Source organism: Sitophilus oryzae, unplaced genomic scaffold (genome assembly GCF_002938485.1).
Source record: "Sitophilus oryzae breed Bouriz unplaced genomic scaffold, Soryzae_2.0 scaffold_1111_pilon_pilon, whole genome shotgun sequence".
NCBI classification, from domain to species: Eukaryota; Metazoa; Arthropoda; class Insecta; order Coleoptera; family Curculionidae; genus Sitophilus; species Sitophilus oryzae.
In genome coordinates, this window is record NW_022145740.1 from 1,423,713 (window position 1) to 1,449,424 (window position 25,712).

General features: G+C 33.6%; 2 protein-coding genes across 3 annotated transcripts in view; one reads left to right on the forward strand and one right to left on the reverse strand.

The window, feature by feature from the left end:
• The window catches only part of LOC115881837, a 32,094-nt gene extending 17,446 nt beyond the window's left edge, over positions 1–14,648 (reverse strand). The window contains exons 1-3 of one of the 2 annotated variants that reach the window (XM_030899536.1): positions 14,341–14,648; positions 14,201–14,284; positions 11,041–11,249 (exon numbers count right to left, since the gene is read on the reverse strand). In XM_030899536.1, coding sequence (XP_030755396.1) covers positions 11,041–11,249; positions 14,201–14,238 — 247 coding nt within the window. In that variant the 5' untranslated portion in view covers positions 14,239–14,284; positions 14,341–14,648. Of the gene's footprint in view, positions 1–11,040; positions 11,250–14,110; positions 14,142–14,200; positions 14,285–14,340 lie in introns of those variants that run through there. The other variant, XM_030899543.1, reaches the window with a different exon arrangement.
• LOC115881852 (venom acid phosphatase Acph-1-like) overlaps positions 1–25,712 on the forward strand; it is a gene marked incomplete at its 3' end in the record, with an annotated part of 41,554 nt that overhangs the window by 12,712 nt on the left and 3,130 nt on the right. Inside the window, exons 2-3 of the mRNA XM_030899553.1 lie at positions 21,022–21,126; positions 24,716–24,949. Coding sequence (XP_030755413.1) covers positions 24,794–24,949 — 156 coding nt within the window. The remainder of the gene's footprint in view (positions 1–21,021; positions 21,127–24,715; positions 24,950–25,712) is intronic.

The window sequence follows — 25,712 nt, forward strand, 5'->3', positions numbered from 1 at the left end:
AAATTGATACCAAATAACATGAGGAAACCTTATATCACGCACTGTTTACCTCCAGGATGAACTATTTAATGAATATATGGACTAATACGACCGAAAAGAATTTAAACGCATTACAACATCAACAAAATAAAATTTTAAAATTAATATATAAATTACACAAAAGAACACCAACAAACATATTATTTGATACAGTGCAAGAACTAGATATAAAACAATTAATACTTTTTAATAATTTGCTAAATATTAAATTAAATACAAACAAGGAAGTTCAGAATTACCAAACAAGGAAAAAGTCACATATTAGATGCCATAAAGTAAAAAATAAGACATTAACACAGAGACTAACAGCAAAAAGAATTCAAACATTCAATAGTTTAGCAGAGAAGGTAAAAAAATTGAAATTTATACAATTCAAAAAGAGGATTAAATGGTTAATATTAAATAGAACCATACACTAAATCCAGGAATCGACGACAGAAATAATTAAGAAAAGAATGCCTTCGATACCATCTGGCCAGGATCTGGTACCAACAGGTCACTGATGCGACAGATGAAGAAGGACGACACCCAGATCTTTTATGATATGTATATGCTGTACATTATTTATGTGTTGTATATATGTTTTATATGAGGGAATAACTAAATTGATTAAAAAAAAACACAAAACACGTTAATACACAAAGAAAGGCAGTTGATGAAACAGAAATCTCAAATGGATACCCTCCTGACAGATATGTATGACAGTAAGCATTTGGAGAGTTTTTAGTTATCTAGCCGATAGCAAAAATTCTTTAAATCGCTCTCAAATGGATACTCTCTTTAGAGTGACTATCGAGAGTCACTCTCACGAATTACTCTCAAATGGACACTTATTACCACCTTGAAATCAACCTTACCTGAGAATCAACCTTACCTCGGACAGTGCCTCCTCAATGAACACTTCAGTAGATTGAAGCTAAGAAACAACGGCGCATGCAGATTCTGTGGGGAAAATGGGGAAACACCAGAACACGTCATCGGAGCAATACTACGGCTCAAGGAAGGTAACGGCGAGAGACCACCGTGGCAGGATATTACGGACAGAGGGCTGGTTTTCAAAGCTCTCTGGGCTCAGTGGAATTCACTGGTAATTGAGAATGGATTGTTAAAGCGGACGTGGGAAAGTGCGGATGGCAGGACAGTAACAACTCAGTTACTGGTACCAAGGAAGAAAGTTACCCAGGTATTGGAAGAAATTCACGGTGGTAAACCTAGCAAAACTGGAGCCCAACTTGGAGTAAACAAGACCTTGAGTAAGCTGAGAGAGTTTTTACTGGGTGGCTTATTGAGAAGATGTCAAGAAATGGTGTCGACAATGTAAAATTTGTGCAGCCAGCCAAGGACCAAGCACTCGATCTAGGGGAAAATGAAACAATATAACGTGGAACTTTGTACGTGGGTAACAAGTACGTTTTGGTGGCGATGGATTATTTCAGTAAATGGCCGGAAGTTTTTGCCATTCCAAACCAAGAAGCATCGACTGTAGCTGAAGTATTAGTCAATAATGTCTTCAGTAGATTTGGAATTCCCTTAGAGCCTCACACTGACCAAGGAAGGAACTTCGAGTCAAGACTGTTCCAGAAGATGTGTGATCTACTGTGGTATTCACAAGACCAGAACAACGGCTTTACATCCGCAGTCTGATGGGATGGTCGAAAGATTCAATAAGACCATTGAAGGACACCTCTCGAAAATGGTGGACGAACATCAAAGAGATCGGGATCAGCACATACCGCTATTTCTAATAGCATATAGAAGTGCAGTTCACAACACCACCAGATTTTCACCATCGAAAATTTTGCTTGGTCGAGAATTACGGTTGCCTTGTGACTTGGTGTTCGGATCACCAGACGACAGCACCACGAACGTAGTGGACTACGCGGATGAACTGAAGGAAAGGTTATTGGAAATTCATAAGACCGTTAGAAGGAAGATTGGGCCAGCCAGTGACCGGATGAAAGCTCGTTACGACCTCAGAGCTAATTCTACGGGATTTCAACAGGACGATATGGTGTGGTTATATAACCCGCAGCGCAAGAAAGGAAGGTCCCCAAAGTTAACTCCAGCATGGGAAGGTCCTTATACAGTCATTAAGAGAATAAATGATGTTGTGTACCGGATTCAACGCAGCCCTAGAAGTAAGATGAAAATCTGGATCGATTGAAGAGATACCGGACAGGAAACCTTGAGAAGGGGGCAATGTCAAGGTGTATGTGACCCTAAATTGTATTGCTGGTTGCCTACATTGTCGCAACGTGTATTGCTGATTGCCTACGTGTCAAGAAACCTGGCGAATTCGCCAGAAAGTAAAAGACATTTTTAGGCGCCATCTCTTAATCAAGTCGACAAGTAAGCGTATCAGACAATCGAATTTACTGGTAGATGGCAGAAAAATAGTAGGAGTATATAAAGGTCCGCGCTTAGCAGTTGGACCAGTTTGAAGTTTGAATATACCGCGTTCTAAATTGCGAATCGGACAATTTGGCGAAGGAATTTTATAAATAGTTGTGCGTTTAACTAGTATAAACTGTGTGTAAATAGTAAATTTAGAAGAAAAATAAATTCGTTAAGTATTTTATCGTGAGTTTAAATTAGTGGACCCACGGAATCCGTAACAATACTGTCGTTGAGGCTGTGTATATCATATTGCGTTATGTTTTCCCATTCTTCTTTATAAGGACCAAGTGAAGTCCATTTTAATGAAGCTGGTACTGCTTCGCGACCTCTAACCCTCCTGCCCATTCCTTGTATCATGCCTCCTGCTAAGCATTTGCCAAGCGTCGAACGACTTGGGCAGTTCATTGTAGTATATAGTTCACAATAATCACCAAAGGCGGCTTTGGTGATTGATTTGAAAGGCGGCTTTGTCACAATGATAAACAACTTCAAAAAAGAAATGATAATTGAAAAAATTGCAATTTGTTGGTGGCAAGCTCATTATTTCGCTCTTAAAAATAATTAACCAAGGCATGTATTGACATGAACAAGTAGGCAAGTATTGAAAAAACAAAATGCTCAGGAGACTGCTGGTTCTGACCGTAAAATTATATTTTAGGAAAATTTACACACGAAATTATTGCACAGGGTGTTTTATAGTTAGGGTAAAAAAACAATCCCTCGATTAACCCTGTATAATATGCCAAATACTAGAGTTTATAAAAAACTGAGTTTACGAATAAAAGGTGATATAATTATGTACAGCCAAAGAGTAGACAAGACAAGAGACGACAGTGAACAAAGAAGTCGAATTTCGCGAGAGAGACGCAGATATATTAAAATTTAAAGGTCCCATCAAGTCCCATTTTGTCTGTTGCCAAGTATATTTCTTTGAAAAATAAACAAGATTTTCTGAAAATAAATTAATAATATAAGAAGGATATAAGTAACGTATATATACGGAAATGTAAATTTTTAGTTTAGGTTGGTTTATGTTCTTTTTTCGCAATGTACTGATAATATCAAAGAAACAGAATAAAGTTGATCGATTTCAAAGATAAACAGATAAAATCTGAAAATCTGACAACGGCGTATTTTATTTATTCTAACCTATGATTTTAGGACGCTAATCAGCTCAAACAAAAACAAATCTGATTAGTTGTTTCCTTGCATTTTTGCCTTTTTAAGGTGTGTTTTCAGAGTTTTTCGATATATTTTATCGTTTTGACACTTTTTAAGGTTTAATTTTAGTATCGTTTTTGTTGCGTACTAATTTGTAATTATTAGGGAGTTTTCGTTGCTTACAAATTGCAATTCCGGTTAACGCTAATTGACAACTTTGACATTTCAATTTCGATTATCGTATATCGTAACCGCTAGCTGCCGATATTTTACGGACGTTAGCCAAAGCCGTTAACATAGCGGTACGCATGCGCACTAGCGCAGTAGAAACACAACATTGAAAAATACAGATCTAACCTAACCTCATTCTATTTTGTTTAAGTTTTGATTATTTATTTTATCTGTGTTAAACTCGTTGGGAATTCTTAGTGCTTCAACTAATCGAGGAATGTCTTTTTTTCAAAGCGGAAGTTAGTTTTGCACTCTTGGTTAGATAATATTTCTAGGTTGAACTCCCCATAAAGTTCTGCTCGATATTCGATGTTAGCGGTTATGGTTACGTATCCGTTAACCGTACCGTTGAATTTTTTTAAAGCAAGGAAAACTCCCTATTGTTAAATATGAATACTGAATAGGACAGGAGTAGCAGGAAAAGACGAGATGGTGGCAATGTGTGTGCTTATAAAGACTGCAAAAATAGGTCTTATTCTTCGACAAACATAATATTTCACTCTGTTCCAAAGGATCCTGAAAAGTATTTTTATAGAAATATACTATGTAATTATGTTATTAAACTAAATGTAATCCATAGATCGAAGACATGGTTAGAAGCTTGTAATATATTTTTACAAAAAAAATTGAGCAATTTTTTTTTTTTTGCACATAAACTCCACATTGTGATATTACACTTGTTCAAAAAAGTCCATATGTAAAAAAATACACGTAAATAAAACATTTCTTACAAATCGACTTGGTCACTTTATCTTGTTTACCAACGATATACAAAATATTGCTTTTATTATCTTTATTCCCCGAAAAATTTATTTTATATAATATAAGAATAATATATTTAGAAAACTCATTTTTTTTTTTCATTTCTATTTATTTCTTTACCCATACAGTAACTATTTATAAGCTATACAGGCAAGTTTTAATAACAGTCTATTTCAAATTTCCCGCGAAGAAATTAAGAAAATTTAAAGGGACAAGCGAGACGAGGTCACTCTTCCCACCACACTTTCAAACATGAAAGGTACCGCGCGAACTGTCGTCTCTTGTCTTATCTACTCTTTGATACAGCTTACTAAAAAATTCATGAAAATAGGGGTAAAAATAACATATTATAGAACTTTAAATTTGGACCAAAAATTTCTTCGTTTTGGTTCTTCGATCTGAGTGTATATCCAAAAAATAACAGAAAAAATATCTACATCCAAAAATAGACAGAGAATGTAATCTATTTATGACTCGAGATGGTTTCTTGATAGTTTTTCTAACAGCTTATTTGACTAATTTAGATTACGGAGTAACTTTTCAGATATTATTGTAAATTTCTTTTTTTACATTTGGCGGTGTGATTAAAAAGTGTACTCACGAGTGAAAAACGTGGGTAAACATTCTTTTCGGCATTTATAGGATGTCCATAAACTGGTCCTATTAAATAATAAAAACATTAATTGACCCACAGATATGTAAATTAAGCTATAAAGGCGGAAAAATTGCAAATATTTAAACAATTCGGTATAATAGAACAACGAGATTGTATATAAAACATCGTTGATTTACTGAAAAACTTGCTAAAACTAAAAATAATGTATTTGAAGATTGTTTTATGCTTGATTGCAATCTTTGCATCCATTCATTTGGTTTTTGGTGCCACAACTGAAAATGATACGTTAATTTTGGTTCATGTTGTAAGTAGATTTTGTAAATTTGATACACAATAATAATAAACAGGGTGTTTCAAAAAAGGGTGGCGCTTCTCATACCTCTCATCATATATCTAGTTTTAATTCCGTAATAAAAACAATCAAATAATAAAGATCTACTGATGCAAAATCATAAAAATAAAAATATCTAGGAAAATCTTTGACTAAAGGGTAGGCAACTTTAAGAATATTTTGAAGATATATGAATTCTCCATTGAATATCGGAATAATATACGGGGTATTTTATTTAAAATAAAGGAGTAATCTGCTTTTAAAAGTGACCAATGTTTAATATTAATTTTGTCCCACCCTGTATAACTTTTTGGGTTAAATTTTAATTTCGTTTAACATACAATGGCTATTTTAATGAAATATACAGGGTAAATTCCAATGTAGGTAGCTTTTATTGAAATTTATTCTTTAATTTTAGAAAATCTTAAATATGTCAAAAACCTTACATTTTAGTCATATACTATATTTATAAAACTCACTTTTATTTTTCTCCTAGAATACGAACATCAATTAATATACAGGGTGTCCCAGAAATAAGTGCAAATATTTTAAGGGGTGGTAGATCTCCATGAGAGAAACATATTTTATCTTTATCGTTTTTCAAATAAGTCCAAAATAACGGAGTTATTTTACTTTGAAAATTTCCAAAAAAAAAAATGATTTTTTGCTAAAATTTTGAGAACCATTGGATCTTTTCTGGATCTTTTTTCTTGTAAATTTAATCTACTACTTATGTGTATTATCAAGAAATATTTTTTTTTAATAAAAACTAAAAAAATTTCCAAAAAAATTTCGGAAATAGCTATTTCGGAAATTGTAAGTGATCTTAGCAGACTGTTGTCCCACTGCAAGTCAATAATTGCCAATGTTATAGTTTGGATTTTGTTAACTGCATATCAGACAAATGGTTGATTTAACATAAATGCACAAAAAGTAGGTCTACAGATGATTGGTTGTAAAGATAACAGACGTGTTTAACGCCCAGTGGGCTGAGGGAGGTACTAGAGAATTATAATCTTCATATAAAAAGGTTAGGGATTTATTGTGGCCATAGACTTAAAATAAAATATAGACTACACTATTTACATCTCAACGCGGTCAAACAATCTTTTTTGTACACATGTTTAATTCTGGGTACAGTCGACCGAGCCTTCCTCATTCAGCCTATGTTGTCACGTCTTTAATATTATCAATTTTTTTTTCTTGTTATAAACATATATTGAGATATTAATACTACAGTTTAATAAAGTAGGTTTTCATATTCCATAGATGTATTAAATAGTCCTTATACTACTAAATTATAAGTCGGATACTGTTTAAAAAGGATAAGTTCTTTACAATATGACAACACCGATTAGAGGCGAGGGAGCCTATTCATTCATTTATTACCTTGTAGTACGCGTCGCACGTGTGCGGTAAAGCTTTGTTGCCGCTATGTCCCCGGCTGTATTAACGCATTTTCTTAGCTTGTAGTCCTTAGTGTTTATTTTATTGACTTTTTCTGTTCAAGAACTATAAAATATGGTTCGACAGTGCCAAATTTTCAAAAAATTTGACTTAAATAATCCATTTAAGTCTTGAAACGACTTTCGACCGTAGGCAACTCTCAATTTACCCATTAGGAATCAGTGGCGTTGTTGTAGAAAGGCGCTTATTTAGATAATATTTTAGTAAAATGTAAAATCTGAATTTTTTCTCTTACATTACATTATTTACTTACTTACATTGTAACAAAATCATAATTATAACCCTGTTAATAATTAATAATGTTTTAATTAAAAATATATTCCGGTTTATTCTAAAATTATCTTCAGAATCTAAAATAACATACAAGAATTTTAAAATGATATTACATGATGAAACAATATTTTTTAATATACCGGGTGGTCTCAAAAGTGGCTCACCCCCTATAACTTTTTTATTTTTTCAGATAAAAAAACAGATTTGTATGTTAGTAGGTATATGACATAAATTAGGATTTATTGACGTATTCAATTGTTTTTGGTCTTTTCCTGTTTCACCGAAATGATTACATCTTTTGGTTTTTAAAGGCACCCTCGGTATATTGCTACTTTATTCGATAAAAAATGACACTCTGAATAGAATAACATATCATATGTCAACTTTTGACATTGTCGCTTAAAAACAAATCGTATTTTAAATTTCAATCCAGGGTGCCATAGTGTTGTTAAAAACACTAAGTTTTAATCAAGGAGCCTTGGAAAAATAGTTTTGATCGTCTAATGGGTTTCGTGTCTTTTCTAGGCCGGTTAAAAGATGTACAAATCGTATTTTTAATCATACATATATCAATTTTCTTAAATGGAATAAGGGTGACTCATTAGCATATTTGGAAAAAGCATTTTTTTATGATATATTGATACCACACGCTTGGTATTTCGGGTCAAATTGTCGTTATGAACCGCGTGTTACAATTACAATTAAACCATATGCGAAAATGTCAAAAGTTGACATATGATATGTCATTCTATTCAGAGTGTCATTTTCTATCGAATAAGGTAGAAATATACAGAGGGTGCCGTTTAAAAATTAAAAGTTATAGTCATTTCCGGTGAAACAGGAAGTGACCAAAAACAATTGAATGCATCAATCAATCCTAATTTATGTCATATACTAACATACTAAATCGCATTTTTTATTTGAAAATATAAAAAAAATATGGGGATGAGTCACTTTTGGGACGCACCCGGTATAATAAAGACAGTACCGAGTTAAATAAATGTAGTTTTGATTTTATTCACTTCCTATCACCTTCCTTGCTTTAATGGAACAGATTTATGTTTTCTCTAATTTACATAATAAGACATCACTTAACCAGAAAAAAAATTACAACAATCATATTTTTTTTTCTCTCCCTGTCGCCGATTCTATTATATCTGTGAAATAAATCCTGTTTTGATTAATATTAGGGGTTGTAATTTCGATTATAAAATTTCTTCTATAACGTGTATTTTATTATTTTTATCCTTTTTGGACTCTAAGACGTTTTTTCTAATAAAAAATTTTTAATAAGAAAAAAAAATTCTTAATAAAAATATAAAAAAGGTTAAATACGATATATTTTTAATTTAATTATAGCTTCATTAAAATAAAAAAATTACCTAGCTATGATACGGAGAGTTCAGGTGTACTTGAGAAACGAAAGACAGTTGTGTTTCTCGGCAGAGTCGTCAGGAAACGACCGTTACGACAGAGACAACTTATCTATCGCTCGTGTCGCACTGGTTGTAACCTAAAATAATAACACAACAATAACAAGACATTGTCTGACCGCATGTTCCAGCTATTTATGAATGAGATGCTCAGTCTATATTTTATTTTAAGTCTATGATTGTGGCCCTCTTTTGATCCTTACATTACACTGATTGAATGGTTGTCGTCTCTGCGCACTCAGTGATAAGGTGTTCTGGTGTTTCCCTATTTTCGCCACAGAATCTGCATTCGCCGTTGTTTCTTAGCTTCAATCTACTGAGGAGATAGTGTTCTCAAAACCCTGTGACAAATTCGAAGATTTATATTTAAATCAAGGAAAATCTTTGATTTTTCTCGCTCGTAAGTCCTGAGAAATTTCTTCGAGTGTCCTAGACCGTTGGAGGATTCCCATTCCAAGTTACGGATGGAGCTTTCCAAGTTCTTGAGTTCCGCTTTAACTTGGTTTCCACTTGGGAAACAGAACGGTTCTGGTCCAGTTAGTGTTCGCTCCTATTCCAGCCAGATCGTTTGCTTTTTCATAACCTTCTATCCCTTGGCGGGCTGGCACCCAGGGCAGGAGACCACAATAGATCTATAAAAGTCTCAGTGGAATATAAAGAAAGATTTTCAAGTTAATATTCAAGTTCGTATAAGCAAAAACTCTCTTACAACCAGTTTTCTATGGTCATACGTTTTACTACTAAACTGATTAATGATTCGGAGTGTTTTCGATATTTATAACCATTTAAACGGTCTTGTTTCATGAATTATTCTGTTAGCGATCTGGTTGTGGACGTTTCGACACACCTGTTACATCATTTTCGGTCGCTGACAACCAGCCAGTCACCACCTGTTTGTAGATTGTGATCTTATCATGTTTGGCGCTTATGTTTGAATGCTATTTTTTAGTTTTAATAGGGCGACGTCCACTAAATTCGTGATGGAATCAAAGGCTGGCCACCAAGAATTTGCAATTTTTTCAATTATCATTTCTTTTTTGAAGTTATTTTTCAATGTGACAAGGCGGCTTTGGTGATTATTGTTGGTCATGTTCGACGTTTGGCAAATGCTGCTAGATGTCGCGAAGCAGTACCAGCTTCATTAAATGAACTTCGAACGGGAAAACATAACGCAATATGGTATATGCAGCCTCAGTGACAGTATGAAAGGACATATACAGGCAGTTATAGCAGTCAAGGGCGGCAATACAAAATATTAGGGTATTTTTTTACAATTTTTTTTTCTGTTTGTATACTTGAGTATTACAGATGTTTTCTTTAATATCGTTAGTTCTGTTATCATTATTAATGTTTAATAAAATTCGGACTGTATCGTTAGTCTTTAACGTTTTTTTTATTTAGTATCCAATGCACTATAAACGTATTGCTATGATGATGATGTTACGCTGATGATGCAGCCATTATCGCGGAGACAGAGGACGATATGCAGAGACAGATTCATAAATTCTGTCAAGTAAGCCGATAATTAAACATGATTATCCCTACAGAAAAAACTAAATGCTTAACTTTCTCTAAAGATCCGGTAAGATTTCAGATATATATATTCAGATACCTAGGATAATATGTCGCACTACCATGATCCAGAGAAAGATCTGAGAAGCCAGATAAACAGAGCAACGGCCATGTCAGGATGTCTGAGGCAAATAGTGTGGTCAAACCTCTTCATGCGAACAGACAACAAAATTAAAATTTATAAGACCTGCATCTTAAGTTCTAATATACAAATATATAATAAAGTTCTAATAATGAAAACTACTTTAATATTGGCACTCCACGAGAACTTACAGAAGCTGCAAAAAGAGCAGAAGCCAGTTTACTTCCATAGAAAAATAGGGGGCGATATGAAATAGCATTGAGAGTATACGAAAAATGATGTGCCGAAAGAAATGCTAAGAATATTGCTTCGGAGCAGTCTTGATGGCATATTTTAGCGACATGGCAAGGCAGAAAAAAACATCTACTCTTTGGGCTACGTACAGCATGATACGGACAATGCTCGAATTAAGGGAAAATACTGACATATCAAAATATCACAAACTCGTCGCTTTTTTAAAAGGCCAGAATGTAGGTTTTAAGCCAAAGAAGTCTAGCATTTTTACCAGGCAAAACTTGGAGGATTTTCTCACGAAAGCACCTCAAGAATTACTTATGTGGTTGTAAATAAAATCTATTACTATCTTTGAATAAAAATGATGTATAATTTATAAAGTATAATGCTATCCATATATTCATGCAAGAAAATAGTAATTACGCTACAAATAAATAATTACCGTTGAAATCATCTCTGTATAGCATAAAGGAGCCTTCTTTATCAACTGATCCATTTTGATCGTTCGTAATATTCGCAGCCTTAGCCGACGTTCTAGAGATGGATTTGGACTTGACCAAATGCGTTTCTTCGATACGTGCTTCGACGAATCCTTCATAATCCATGTCAATTTCCTTTACATAAAATATAGTTGATTTGTCTGCCTTAGCCCTTAAAATATACATTTTTTATGATTAATAGTAATCTAACCGTCAATTCGAAGTTGGTCAAAGAATGCATAGAGAAGCTGAACAAATTAGGCAAAGAAAATAAAGTTATCCAACAACTTAAAGCAGAACTCAAAAACCTGGGACATTCCATCCGCAACCTAGAATGGAAATCTTGCAACGGTTTTCATGCATCCGTTGTCCGACGATACGACGATACGAAATTAATTTTAATGGTTGAATTTAAAGACTTCGATTGGTTAGGAAATTACGCAGTTTTTAAATTTATTGCATTTTCATGTTCATCGGATATACGATTTGTTTGTGACTGCTGTCATTTAATATTTTCATTTCCATAACGATTTCGCTGTTTTACTTACAGTCTAAAGCCCCGTTCTCAGAACTGCGTCGTGTCGCTGGCTACACAGTTTGACATTTCAAACAACCAATGGGAGCTGTACTAAATTTAAAATTGACAGCTGTTTGAATTTTGTACAAATCTGATTGGTTCTTTTGTCGTGTCGCTGGCGACAGTCGCAGTTCTGAGAACGGGACTTAAAGCCCCGTTCTCAGAACTTGCGTCGTGTCGACTAGCGACACTGATTGACACTTCAAACGACCAATGGGAGCTGTACTAAATTTAAAATTGACAGCTGTTTGAATTTTGTACAAATCTCATTGGTTCTTTTGTCGTGTCGCTGGCGACAGTCGCAGTTCTGAGAACGGGGCTTAAGAGCTATAGTAAACGCCAAGAATGTTTGGGAGTGATTCATCGGTCGCTACCATGTGAACTTGGTGAATTGAAAAACCATGAAATTCCAGTGCCGTGGTGTTTCAAGTCATATAATAATCAATATATAATCTGTTGTAATTTGTTGTTTTAACTGTCAAAGTCTTGTCAAAACATATATTTGGTTATAAATCTAAACTGGAATGCCCCATTGGTCGCACTACAAGCACACCAATGGACTGACGCACAAAAACTAATCAATCAAAGAAACGCGATATAGTATCGTCTTTGTCATTCACGCTAACATTTTAGAATAAGTAGGAGGAGCGCAGGCAGATGATTAGACCGGGCCTTTAAAAACCTACGTCTGCGGTAAAAATTTACGTTTTTAATGTAAAAATGAGAGCACGCGTGTCGATTCTAACTTCATCAAGCGATGAATCACTCCCAAACATTCGTGGCGTTTACATTAGCAACGTTTTCGAGAGAGAATTTTAGAAAACTGGTTCTTTAATATATCTTTTGCTATACTTTCTTGAACGGAGTGCCGACCGTCTGGCTGCCGGTAGACGTTGCTTTCACTACTGCGCATCATACCTGTATTCAACATCTGTTTACTACTACGCATCACAAATTCTCCTTGTATTTCAGAAACTAAGGAGGCTAGGACAAACCTATGTGTAGCATATTTCGTTTCATAAAAAAGAAGCAAAGTAATGTGAAACTCGTATCATTGTGTCTCTACTCATAAACGGGAAATCCCATAAAATACACACAAATGGGATACCCTGTACAAATGTGATCGCATTAGTCTACCGGCAGCCAGACGGCCCGCACTTTGACAAGGAGGGCACAGAAGAGAGCAAAATATATATTAAAGAACCAGCTTAAGACGGATGGCCGTCTTGAGAACTGCTGTCAGTTTTCTAGACAGTTTTCCGTTGTAACTGACACTCAAAACTGGCAGGTAAAGCGTTAGGTGTAGGTGGGGCTTTAAAAATATTGGTAATTATTGGGAAAACTGGAAATCGTCCGATTTTCACCAAAATTGGTTTATACCCTATTTTGAGGTCGTAGATTACGAATCTGATTTTTTTTCTGGCGGTCTCAGGCGGTTTTTCAGAAAAACGAAAAATTATTTCAACATCGAGTTTTTCTTAATTTCTCATATTTTTAAGGTTTTCTAGCACAAATTTTGTTAGGTATTCAATAAGCAATGATGTTTTTGCTATTTTCTGTTACTTTTTTAACCAATTCTATGCATAATAGAGGAAAATTTGCTAAAATAAATTTGTAAACAATCTGAAAATGTTGGATTATGTGTTTCTGACATTTAAAGCAACGTTGCTTTAATGTTAAACCTAAATTTAGCGCAATTCATTTCGTTCCCTCTGGGATTACGAAAAACGGTCACCGGAGGAACGGCTCCTATACATAACTGCTATTTTACCAATGAGATCTGACTATTTATAACCACGCAGTTGTACGAAAGAGTTTTGATTGCATTGATTTCAACTTCTATGCGGAGGGGGTTAATCTTTTTTTTGTTATATTATATCAAAAAAAGATTAACCCCTTCCGCAAAGAAGTTGAAACCAATGCCATCAAAACTCTTTCGTCTAACTTTAATGAATATTAGATATTTAACTATTATTGTCCCCAAATCTCCATAGGTAATTTATTTAAAATCCTTAATAACCCGAAAAAATACAAGATATGGCAACGTTGCAAATTTTCAAATTTCTAGATTAGATCGAGAATCTAGAATATATCTCTCTCATTACATAGGAGAGAGAAAGAAGGATATATGAAATGTCAAACTTCCATCTGGTCTCAATTTTCTTTGTTATTTTGTTAAGAAAAGTATTTTTCAGTAAAATTTTGGACATTTTTCTATCCTCAATCAAGTGTGGCTTTTAGATAAACTATAATATAATGAAAATATAGTGAAATTATTACTTTACAGGGCTGAAATAAAGAAAAATTCAATGTTGAAATTATTTTCCGTTTTTCTGAAAACGGTAAGAGACAAATCAGGAAAAAAGTTCAGATTCGTAATCTACGACTTCAAAATAGGGTATATATCAATTTTCAGTTTTCTTCCAATAATTATACCAAAATATTAATAATCTTACGCATTTCCCATTTTTTCTTATCAATAAAAACTTGAAACTCTATCACAGACGATTGAAGAGCTGTTAAATCCCTATAGATAGTTCACTGACTTGATGTTCAACGCACACAGGAGCGAATACAAGCCCATTCTTCGTTACAGTTCGGAATATTTTAACACTATCCGGTGATATAATCTAAAAGAAAAAAAAAATTTGAACTCAAATATATCTTAAAATTAATTCTCCCCAACTTTGACTGCTTTTTCCCAACACAACACATCAAAAGAATACCGGCATTTTCCTTTAAGCAGTTCATACTCAACGCGGCAAAAATTCTGCTGTTTATCTAATCTGATCAAATTCGGCGGATCTTCGTCTTCTATAACGTTTAATTTTTGCTTGTTGTTGATTTTTTCCGCTTTTTGCTTTTTCTTAGTCTTCTCTTCTTTGGCCTTGAAAGAGAATGCCAAGAGGAATTTTAGTTTAAACGTAATCATTTAAGAAAAATTTATGTTTGCAACCTAACACTAATTTTAAATAAGTGAAATAATTATGTCATGTCAACTTAATGTCATTTAAATATAATTTAGGTAGTTAGGCCAGGGGGGTTACCTGGGGTTAATTTTTTGAATAAAACAGATTGGAAAGAGGATATCTGACACATCCGTTGTCCCCAAAAAATGGCGTCTAAGAACACTAATTCTCCTCCAGCCCGTATATGGGCGTTATGTGTCTTTGTATTCTTTAGTCATTCACGTCCAAGGTTATATACTATATTAATAACCTTTTAATAAACAGGTATTGTGGCTAAACGATTAGATTTTTACAAATTGTAGTTTTGGGTTCGTTGAAGGGTTATTAGAGCTACAATTTAAAATATTTTTTTACAAGATACAGAGTGTCCCAACTAAGTAAAAAAATATTATAGTTGTATTCAAATGGAACTGTATATTATTCTATTTTTAGATTCTACGTTTAAAATAAAAGGTAAATTTGATTAAGGTTGATTGAGGTCACCCCGTATTTATAGAAATTATTTTTCGTGACCACCCAGTATTAGTACCAATTTCTTAAACTTATTTCCTAATAAATTCACCTGTTAATTAAAACCAAATATTTATACATCAATAATCGTCATATAATTGCCATACCTAGCTATTTTATTACTAATTATTGCTAATAAAAAAGATATTAAGTCTTTTAAACATAGCACGTAGCTTTTATGGTCTCGTGCCTTTAAAATATACTAAAAATATGCCAGAAATACACAAATATGTGTTAAATTGCAATATAAGATTAGATAATTAATTTCTTTATTTCGTGTTTCCTGTTGAAAAAACAGCATGTTGTATAATTCTCCAAGATTTCTATCAAATTTTAGATCAAAATATTTGCTTTAAAGTTTGTACATGACATGACAATGACAGTTGTGCCTGTCATTTTTCGATATCGTCTGTCGAAATCTCCCCCACGACTTGTTGGAAGAGCCTCATGCTTTAACTAAAACTTATCTTATACATATAGATAGGAACTATCGAAAACATAAATAATCATCTTATCCGAGAGTCAAGCAGCCTTCAAGGCGATTAAAAGTTGATTCTCACTAAACCTTCCATATCAGCTCCCTTCCGTTTACATAAAATATTATATCTGTTTCCCTTCCGTTCCATATACTTTCCTTCCATACATTATTTTTTTGGCGGACGGACTGAATCGTATCGGAAACAACGTTGTCAAGTTCTTACTTTGTACCAGCTCTGTTAAGGTAACTGTCCATTTGAGAGTATTACTCTCGCGAGAACCTCTCGACAGTAGTTCTCGCATATCGATACACGTCTGCTACTACCTATCGGAGAATATTCATTTTACTATCAATAGTTTACTCGCAACGATTTGCTCTCAAGTGTATACATATTATTTTTAATAGCGGATAGTTACTTCCGAAATACGATTACGTTTCGTATTGTGATAGTTCTAGCAGAGAATTATTAATTTAAAATGGCAGCTACGCGCAAAAAGAGTGGTCAAAGATAGGTAAAAATGGTATAATAAAATTTGATAGACAATTAAATTGTGCATATGATTCACGTAAAATATACAGGGTGTTCCATTTAACTTAAACACATTATGGCCGTTTAAAGCTAGTAATTATTTAATATAAATTTTTAGGCACTCTGTATAGGAGGTAGTAAAAATTTTTATTATTGCAATACAATATCTGATCAATAAATAATACTTTAATAAGTATATACGAGGAAAATACAGTTTTGTGGGATACCATGGGATTAACTATCTGCACTTCTATGTTTCTTTCACACTACACATATTATTTATTCATTTATTCATTCACTAACAAATTAAATGAAAAATTACGAAAATACAAACTGAATCAACACATACTAGAACTGACGGAAAGCTATTTAAAAAATAGCAAACTGTATTTTCCTCGTATATACTTATTAAAGTATCGTCTTTTGACCACAAAAAATTTGCATGGAAAATATTGAAAGTAAAACTACCATGGCGCCATATGAGATACCGCAAGGAGGAAATCTACCATCTCTCCTGTATATCTTTTATACAAACGATCTCAGCGAACTAGGATTAAATCATTAAATGGTATCATATATGGATATGCCGATGATACATGTTTAGTATATACAGGAACAGATCAGAACACAGATGGTGCTACAACAATCTCCTAACCATAAACGAGCTAAAAACAGAATATATGATATTTAAAACAACACAACAAAAATTAAACTTACAAATAAAACTACAAAACCATATTCTACGAGAAACATCAACAATCAATTATTTAGGGTTAAAAATACAAAATAAGTTGAAATGGGATGCTCATGTAGTAAAGCTGAAAAATGAAAATATACGCACAATTGCAGCTTTAATAAAAATTCAAAAATTGATACCAAATAACATGAGGAAACCTTATATCACGCACTGTTTACCTAAATTAAATACAAACAAGGAAGTTCAGAATTACCAAACAAGGAAAAAGTCACATATTAGATGCCATAAAGTAAAAAATAAGACATTAACACAGAGACTAACAGCAAAAAGAATTCAAACATTCAATAGTTTAGCAGAGAAGGTAAAAAAATTGAAATTTATACAATTCAAAAGAGAGGATTAAATGGTTAATATTAAATAGAACCATACACTAAATCCAGGAATCGACGACAGAAATAATTAAGAAAAGAATGCCTTCGATACCATCTGGCCAGGATCTGGTACCAGCTGGGTCACTGATGCGACAGATGAAGGACGACACCCAGATCTTTTTATGATATGGTATATGCTGTACATTATTTATGTGTTGTATATATGTTTTATATGAGGAATAACTAAATTGATTAAAAAAAACAAGAAAACACGTTAATACACAAAGAAAGGCAGTTGATGAAACAGAAATCTCAAATGGATACCCTCCTGACAGATATGTATGACAGTAAGCATTTGGAGAGTTTTTAGTTATCTAGCCGATAGCAAAATTCTTTAAATCGCTCTCAAATGGATACTCTCTTTAGAGTGACTATCGAGGAGTCACTCTCACGAATTACTCTCAAATGGACACTTATTACCACCTTGAAATCAACCTTACCTGAGAATCAACCTTACTCTCGGACAGTGCCTCCTCAATGAACACTTCAGTAGATTGAAGCTAGAAACAACGGCGCATGCAGATTCTGTGGGGAAAATGGGGAAACACCAGAACACGTCATCGGGAGCAATACTACGGCTCAAGGAAGGTAACGGCGAAGACCACCGTGGCAGGATATTACGGACAGAGGGCTGGTTTTCAAAGCTCTCTGGGCTCAGTGGAATTCACTGGTGATTGAGAATGGATTGTTAAAGCGGACGTGGGAAAGTGCGGATGGCAGGACAGTAACAACTCAGTTACTGGTACCAAGGAAGAAAGTTACCCAGGTATTGGAAGAAATTCACGGTGGTAAACCTAGCAAAACTGGAGCCCAACTTGGAGTAAACAAGACCTTGAGTAAGCTGAGAGGGTTTTTACTGGGTGGCTTATTGAGAAGATGTCAAGAAATGGTGTCGACAATGTAAAATTTGTGCAGCCAGCCAAGGACCAAGCACTCGATCTAGGGGAAAAATGAAACAATATAACGTGGGACTTTGTACGTGGGTAACAAGTACGTTTTGGTCGCGATGGATTATTTCAGTAAATGGCCGGAAGTTTTTGTCATTCCAAACCAAGAAATATCGACTGTAGCTGAAGCATCAATAATGTCTTCTGTAGCATCAATAATGTCTTCAGTAGATTTGGAATTCCCTTAGAGCTTCACACTGACCAAGGAAGGAACTTCGAGTCAAGACTGTTCCAGCAGATGTGTGATCTACTGTGGCATTCACAAGACTAGGACAACGGCTTTACATCCGCAGTCTGATGGGATGGTCGAAAGATTCAATAACACCATTGAAGGACACCTCTCGAAAATGGTGGACGAACATCAAAGAGATTGGGATCAGCACATACCGCTATTTATAATGGCATATAGAAGTGCAGTTCACAACACCACCAGACTTTCACCATCGAAGATTTTGCTTGGTCGAGAATTACGGTTGCCTTGTGACTTGGTGTTCGGATCACCAGACGACAGCACCACGAACGTAGTAGACTACGCGGACGAACTGGAGGAAAGGTTATTGGAAATTCATAAGACCGTTAGAAGGAAGATTGGGCCAGCCAGTGACTGGATGAAAGCTCGTTACGACCTCAGAGCTAATTCTACGGGATTTCCTGCAGCGCAAGAAAGGAGGGTCCCCAAAGTTAACTCCAGCATGGAAAGGTCCTTATACAGTCGTTAAGAGGATAAATGATGTTGTGTACCGGATTCAACGCAGCCCTAGAAGTAAGATGAAAACATCTGGATCGATTGAAGAGATACCGGACAGGAAACTTTGATCGAGACGATCAAATTTGAGAAGGGGGCAATGTCAAGGTGTATGTGGCCATAAACTGTATTGCTGGTTGCCTACATTGTCGCAACGTGTGAATTCGAAATTCGAAACCTGGCGAATTCGCCAGAAAGTTAAAAACATTTTTAGGCGCCATCTCTTAATCAAGTCGACAAGTAAGCGAATCAGACAATAGAATTTATTGGTAGATGGCAGAAAAGTATCGAAAATTATAGGTTCGAGAAACAGTCAGTAGGGTATAAAGGCCCGCGCTTGGCAGTTGGACCAGTTTGAAGTTTGAATATACCGCGTTCTAAATTGCGAATCGGATAATTTGGCGAAGGAATTTCATAAATAGTTAGTTGTGTGTTTAACTAGTATAAATTGTGTCTAAATAGTAAATTTAGAAGAAAAATAAATTCGTTAAGTATTTTATCGTGAGTTTAAATTAGTGGACCCACGGAATCCGTAACAATACTGTCGTTGAGGCTGCGTATATCATATTGCGTTATGTTTTCCCATTCTTCTTTATAAGGACCAAGCGAAGTTCATTTTAATGAAGCTGGTACTGCTTCGCGACCCCTAACCCTCCTGCCCATTCCTTGTATCATGCCTCCTGCCCATTTGCCAAGCGTCGAACGACTTGGGCAGTTAATTGTAGTATATAGTTCACAATAATCACCAAAGCCGCCTTGTCACAATGATAAACAACTTCAAAAAAGAAATGATAATTGAAAAAATTGCAATTTGTTGGTGGCAAGCTCATTATTTCTCTCTTAAAAATAATTAACCAAGGCATGTATTGACATGAACCAAAAAAACAAAATGCTCAGGAGACTGCTGGTTCTGACCGTAAAATTATATTTTAGGAAAATTTACACACGAAATTATTGCACAGGGTGTTTTATAGTTAGGGTAAAAAAACAACCCCTCGATTAACCCTGTATAATATGCCAAATACTAGAGTTTATTTTAAATTTGTCCAAACATTTTTTCGTTCTGTTTTTTTTAAACACATCTACATCCAAAAATTAGACAGAGAATGTAATCTATTTATGACTCGAGATGGTTTCTTGATAGTTTTTCTAATAGCTTATTTGACTAATTTAGATTACGGAGTAACTTTTTAGATATTATTGTAAATTTCTTTTTTTACATTTGGCGGTGTGATTAAAAAGTATACTCACGAGTGAAAAACGTGGGTAAACATTCTTTTCGGCATTTATAGGATGTCCATAAACTGGTCCTATTAAATAATAAAAACATTAATTGACCTACAGATATGTAAATTAAGCTATAAAGGCGGAAAAATTGCAAATATTTAAACAATTCGGTATAATAGAACAACGAGATTATATATAAAACATCGTTGATTTACTGAAAAACTTGCTAAAACTGAAAACAATGTATTTGAAGATTGTTTTACGCTGGGTTGCAATCTTTGCATCCATTCATTTGGTTTTTGGTGCCACAACTGAAAATGATACGTTAATTTTGGTTCATGTTGTAAGTAGATTTTGTAAATTTGATACACAAAAATAATAAACAGGGTGTTTCAAAAAATATGTACTATCTCTCGTGGGAAGATTCCTCACGCAAAAATAAGATTTTTTTTTTATATCAACATATGTCCGATTCTGCTTTGTTTCGTAGCTACAGGGAGTTAAAGTGTTTCTTTTTTCAAAAAAGAAACACAAAAAATGACTTTAACCTTCCTGTAGCTAAGAAACAAAGCCGAATCGGACCCTATGTTGATATAAAAAATACCACCTTATTTTTACATGAAGAATTTCATCACTAGAGTTGGCACATGTTTTTTCAAACACCCTGTATAGTGGATTTTAAGTAGGTGTTGTTATTTGTTGACTTTTTTCAAAAATTAGGTAAATACTTGGTAAGAAATAACGGAACTGTTACTTTGAATTGGACAATAAAATCAATTAAAATTCCAAATAACTTTTTTCTTAAAAAAAATAATGTTTTCATGTTTTCTAAAGTTACACAGGCATGGAGACCGGACACCCAATAACGTAGGATACAAGAACAATCCAATATCCAACGAGAGTTTCTTTTGGCCTCATGGATATGGCCAAGTATCTACAGTGAGTAATAATTTGAAAAGTAAATGTCAGTCTTTATTGTACAGGGTGAGTCAACGATAGAGTAAAGTCCATTATCTCATTTGTTTGGAGGTTTACAAAAAAATATTAAATATAAAAGTTATAGGGACGGTTAAGATACACATTTTAAAATTATCATAGAGCATACAGGGTGCTTCGAAAAAGTGTGGCGAATATAACATATGTTTTTTTTAAATGAAATACCATATTTTTTATTTTATTTTTAGATTCTGCGTAAAATTCCATAACTTTTTTATATATAATGTTACATACCTAAAATTAATAGTTTTTATAATATTTAAATTTGTTTAAACAAATGTTAGATTGGAGTGTGATAAAAAATTGTCAGTGAAGGTATTGTTTCTGAAGTTCGAGAACTAAAATTTGGTAGAAAAATTTTATAGAGATACAGAAAAAGACCTATGTAAAGATATTTTAGTTAGATGCTACAGGGTGTTCAAAATATATTTATGAATTTCAACTACTTAAAATTAAGAAATTTCAAATTTTTTTAATGGTACACCCTATATATTATCATTTTTTCTGATAGATTTTACAAAACTCTTCAACTTTTATTAAGTATGTCATATACCTATTATTAATAGTTTGTGCTTTATTCCATTTTTTTCTATTTTGCTCATATTTTTAATACAGTTACCCTATAACATCATAGTTGCCATGACAAAAAGTAATAATTATCAAAATGTCTTCTCTGTTAAGCAAGTTAAGAACAAAACTTGAATTTTAGTTTAATTTGTTGTAATAAGTATAAATTGTAGAGATAATAGTTACAGATTTTCCTGAAATTAATTAGTTAATATGACTGATATAGGCGAACAAGCCAAAAAAAATATATTTTTTGGTTCAGTACTATATATTATATAGTACTTTACTAAGTAGTATAAGAATAGATGTAGATTACCTAGAAAACAACTTCAGTGTGTAATGGGACGGTTTCGCGGCAGTAGTAATATTATATAAACCAGAATTACTACGAGAAAAAAAACTTTACTGTATGTCGAAGAAAATTCCTATATCATCAGTAGTCTTCAACAATTAGGTAATCTAGTATTACCCTTAATCTGTGGCTATTCGCCCCGACGCGCGACGGAAAATCCAAGTGTCCTCTTTCATAATATAAAAATACACCAAGAAATTCACGGCTGCGATTTTAGTTTATTTGAGTAAAGTTAATTAATTTTAACTAATACCAGCAGTTGTAACTAATTATTAAGCTACTTGTGAAAGATAAGTAATAAATAGTTTGCTTTGTCATGGCAACTATGATTTTATAGGGTAATTGTAAAATAAAAACACTAAATCACCACAATACACCAAAACACTTTTACTTATACACTGGACGCGCGTTTCGCTAACCATGTTAGCATCATCAGCAGATGATTATAAACTAAAGTACAATCTACAAGTTGAGCGTTTATATACTCGCTCAGTGGGCACCGAGTAGGCGTGGCAAAATCTAGCCAACCGAGTCAGAGCCAACTGAGCGTAACAGTTAGATTTCCGCCACTAGAGTAGTAGGAACAAAGAACTTGAAGGAATTGGACCGTTGACTCTGTTCATACTATCTTTACATTTATTAATTCTGATGCTTTCATATGCATCTAATTGCCTGTAATTTGAGACTTGTTTAATTAATTTTAAATTATTAAGATCTATACAATGTTCATTATCAACAATATGTTCGGCAACGCAAGATTTATCCGGTCTACCATATCTTATCTGAGCTAAATGTTCTTTAAATCTAGTTGATCTTCTAGTTTGCCCAACATATTTCTGATTACAATCTTTACAAGAAATTTCATAAATACCCGACCTTTCCAGTGGAGGTGTTTTATCTTTTGGATTACCTAATAATTGTTGTAATTTATTCGGAAAATTCGACTTTTCAAGTGGAGAAAGATACGTCTAAATATTTTTCGATACCGTTTGATAGAGAGTTAGCCCGTGGTCTAAAAGGAATTTTTAAGAATGTCAATTATAAACTTGTGTATAGTGCTAATAATAAATTACAACAATTATTAGATAATCCAAAAGATAAAACACCTCCACTGGAAAGGTCGGGTATTTATGAAATTTCTTGTAAAGATTGTAATCAGAAATATGTTGGGCAAACTAGAAGATCAACTAGATTTAAAGAACATTTAGCTCAGATAAGATATGGTAGACCGGATAAATCTTGCGTTGCCGAACATATTGTTGATAATGAACATTGTATAGATCTTAATAATTTAAAATTAATTAAACAAGTCTCAAATTACAGGCAATTAGATGCATATGAAAGCATCAGAATTAATAAATGTAAAGATAGTATGAACAGAGTCAACGGTCCAATTCCTTCAAGTTCTTTGTTCCTACTACTCTAGTGGCGGAAATCTAACTGTTACGCTCAGTTGGCTCTGACTCGGTTGGCTAGATTTTGCCACGCCTACTCGGTGCCCACTGAGCGAGTATATAAACGCTCAACTTGTAGATTGTACTTTAGTTTATAATCATCTGCTGATGAAGCTAACATGGTTAGCGAAACGCGCGTCCAGTGTATAAGTAAAAGTGTTTTGGTGTATTGTGGTGATTTAGTGTTTTTATTTTGCTGTGTAACACCAAAGGTTCCAACCCTCAACTGTAAGGGTAATTGTATTTAAAATATGGGTAAAAATAGAAAAAATTGAAATAAATCGCAAACTATTAAAAATAGGTATATGACATACTTAATAAAAGTTGAAGAGTTTTGTAAAATCTTTTAGAAAAAATGATAATATATAGGGTGTCCCATTTAAAAAATTTGAGATTTTTTAATTTTAAGTACGTTGAAATTCATAAATATATTTTGAACACCCTGTATCATTTAACTAAAATATCTTTATATATATATCTTTTTGTTCATCTCTATAAAACTCTCTTACCAACTTTTGGTACTCCAACTTCAGAAATAATGGCACCACTGACAATTTTTTACCACACTGCAATTTAACATTTGTTTAAACAAATTAAAATATTACAAAAACTATTAATTTTAGGTATATAACATTATATATAAAAAAGTTATGGAATTTTACGCAGAATCTAAAAATAAAATAAAAAATATGGTGTTGCATTTAAAAAAAACATATGTTATATCCTCCACACTTTTTTGAAGCACTTTGTATACTTTATAATAATTTTAAAATGTGTATCTTAACCTTCCCTACTACCTTTATATTTATTTTTTTTGTAAACCTCGAAACAAATGAGATAATGGACTTTATTCTACCTGTACAATATGATCGAAAAAAAACGGCGCGGCGTCGGCGATGGCTATGAAATAAAGGTCGCTGTCTTTTTATATGTAAAATTATATGGGGAATCTCAACGATCGTCATTTCCAAGCCAATTGGACACCGTTTTTTTCTCAAACAGTAGAACTTGAATGAATGTATACATGAAATATGAAATACCTCAATTTCTAGAAGAATATAAGTATATTCTCTGTCTTGTCCAGAAATTGAAGTACATATATTGTTCTTATAGAAATGGAGGTACCTATTCCAGAAATATAATATGAAATTCCTTTCAGGAAGGCAAGAAAATAGCTTATAAAATTGGAACAACATTGCGTAAAAGGTACGACGATTTCTTGGGAGACGTTTTCACGATGAACTACATTGACGCCAGAACTACGGATTCCAACAGGACGAAAATGTCCCTAGAGTTGATGTTGGCAGCACTGTGGCCACCCACCATGGAAGAGAAGTTTTACCCTTGTTTAAAATGGCAACCTATACCATATAATTATATTCGCTCTGACAAGGTATACTTTTTTTATTACATACAGTGTGAACTTTTGATTACAGTTGAGGGTTGGAACCTTTGGTGTTACACAGCAAAATAAAAACACTAAATCACCACAATACACCAAAACACTTTTACTTTTACACTGGACGCGCGTTTCGCTAACCATGTTAGCATCATCAGCAGATGATTATAAACTGTGAACTTTTGGTTTTAACTGTGTCTTTTAGAATCTATTTATCAGAGCAAGTAAAAAATATGAGCTGTTTCAAAGACAATTTATGCTTTAATATGAGCATAAATTTATCCAGGGTACTGATCGTTTATATGCGTACCAATGGGTAAACAAAAAAAGGTAAAAAAAGGTATTTGGGTTGTGGTGACAATAAGAATAATAAATTTGTCAAATATTGCAATTACTACCTTTGTAATCGAAATTTTCACATTGTTCTTTTATTCTTTGATTAGTTGTGTTTCATTGTTTGATTACTGTTTCAATTTAATGCATACATCACCGGAAAAAGCCGCCCAAGTAATCGCTTTAATCGAAAATGGACTTAAGGTGGGTTCATACTTCGAGTATTAGCCCTAACCTTAACCTTAACATTAACCCTAAGAAATTAACCTTGAGAACTTACGGAAAGGCCGTTCATACTTCTCCTACTTGTCTTAAGAAAATAATCAATATTCTCGTAAGCGCTTGCGCTCATATAAAACATATGTTTTGAACTAACCTAAATTTACAATTATTTTTATTATTTCTAATACAAGAGAAACGAATT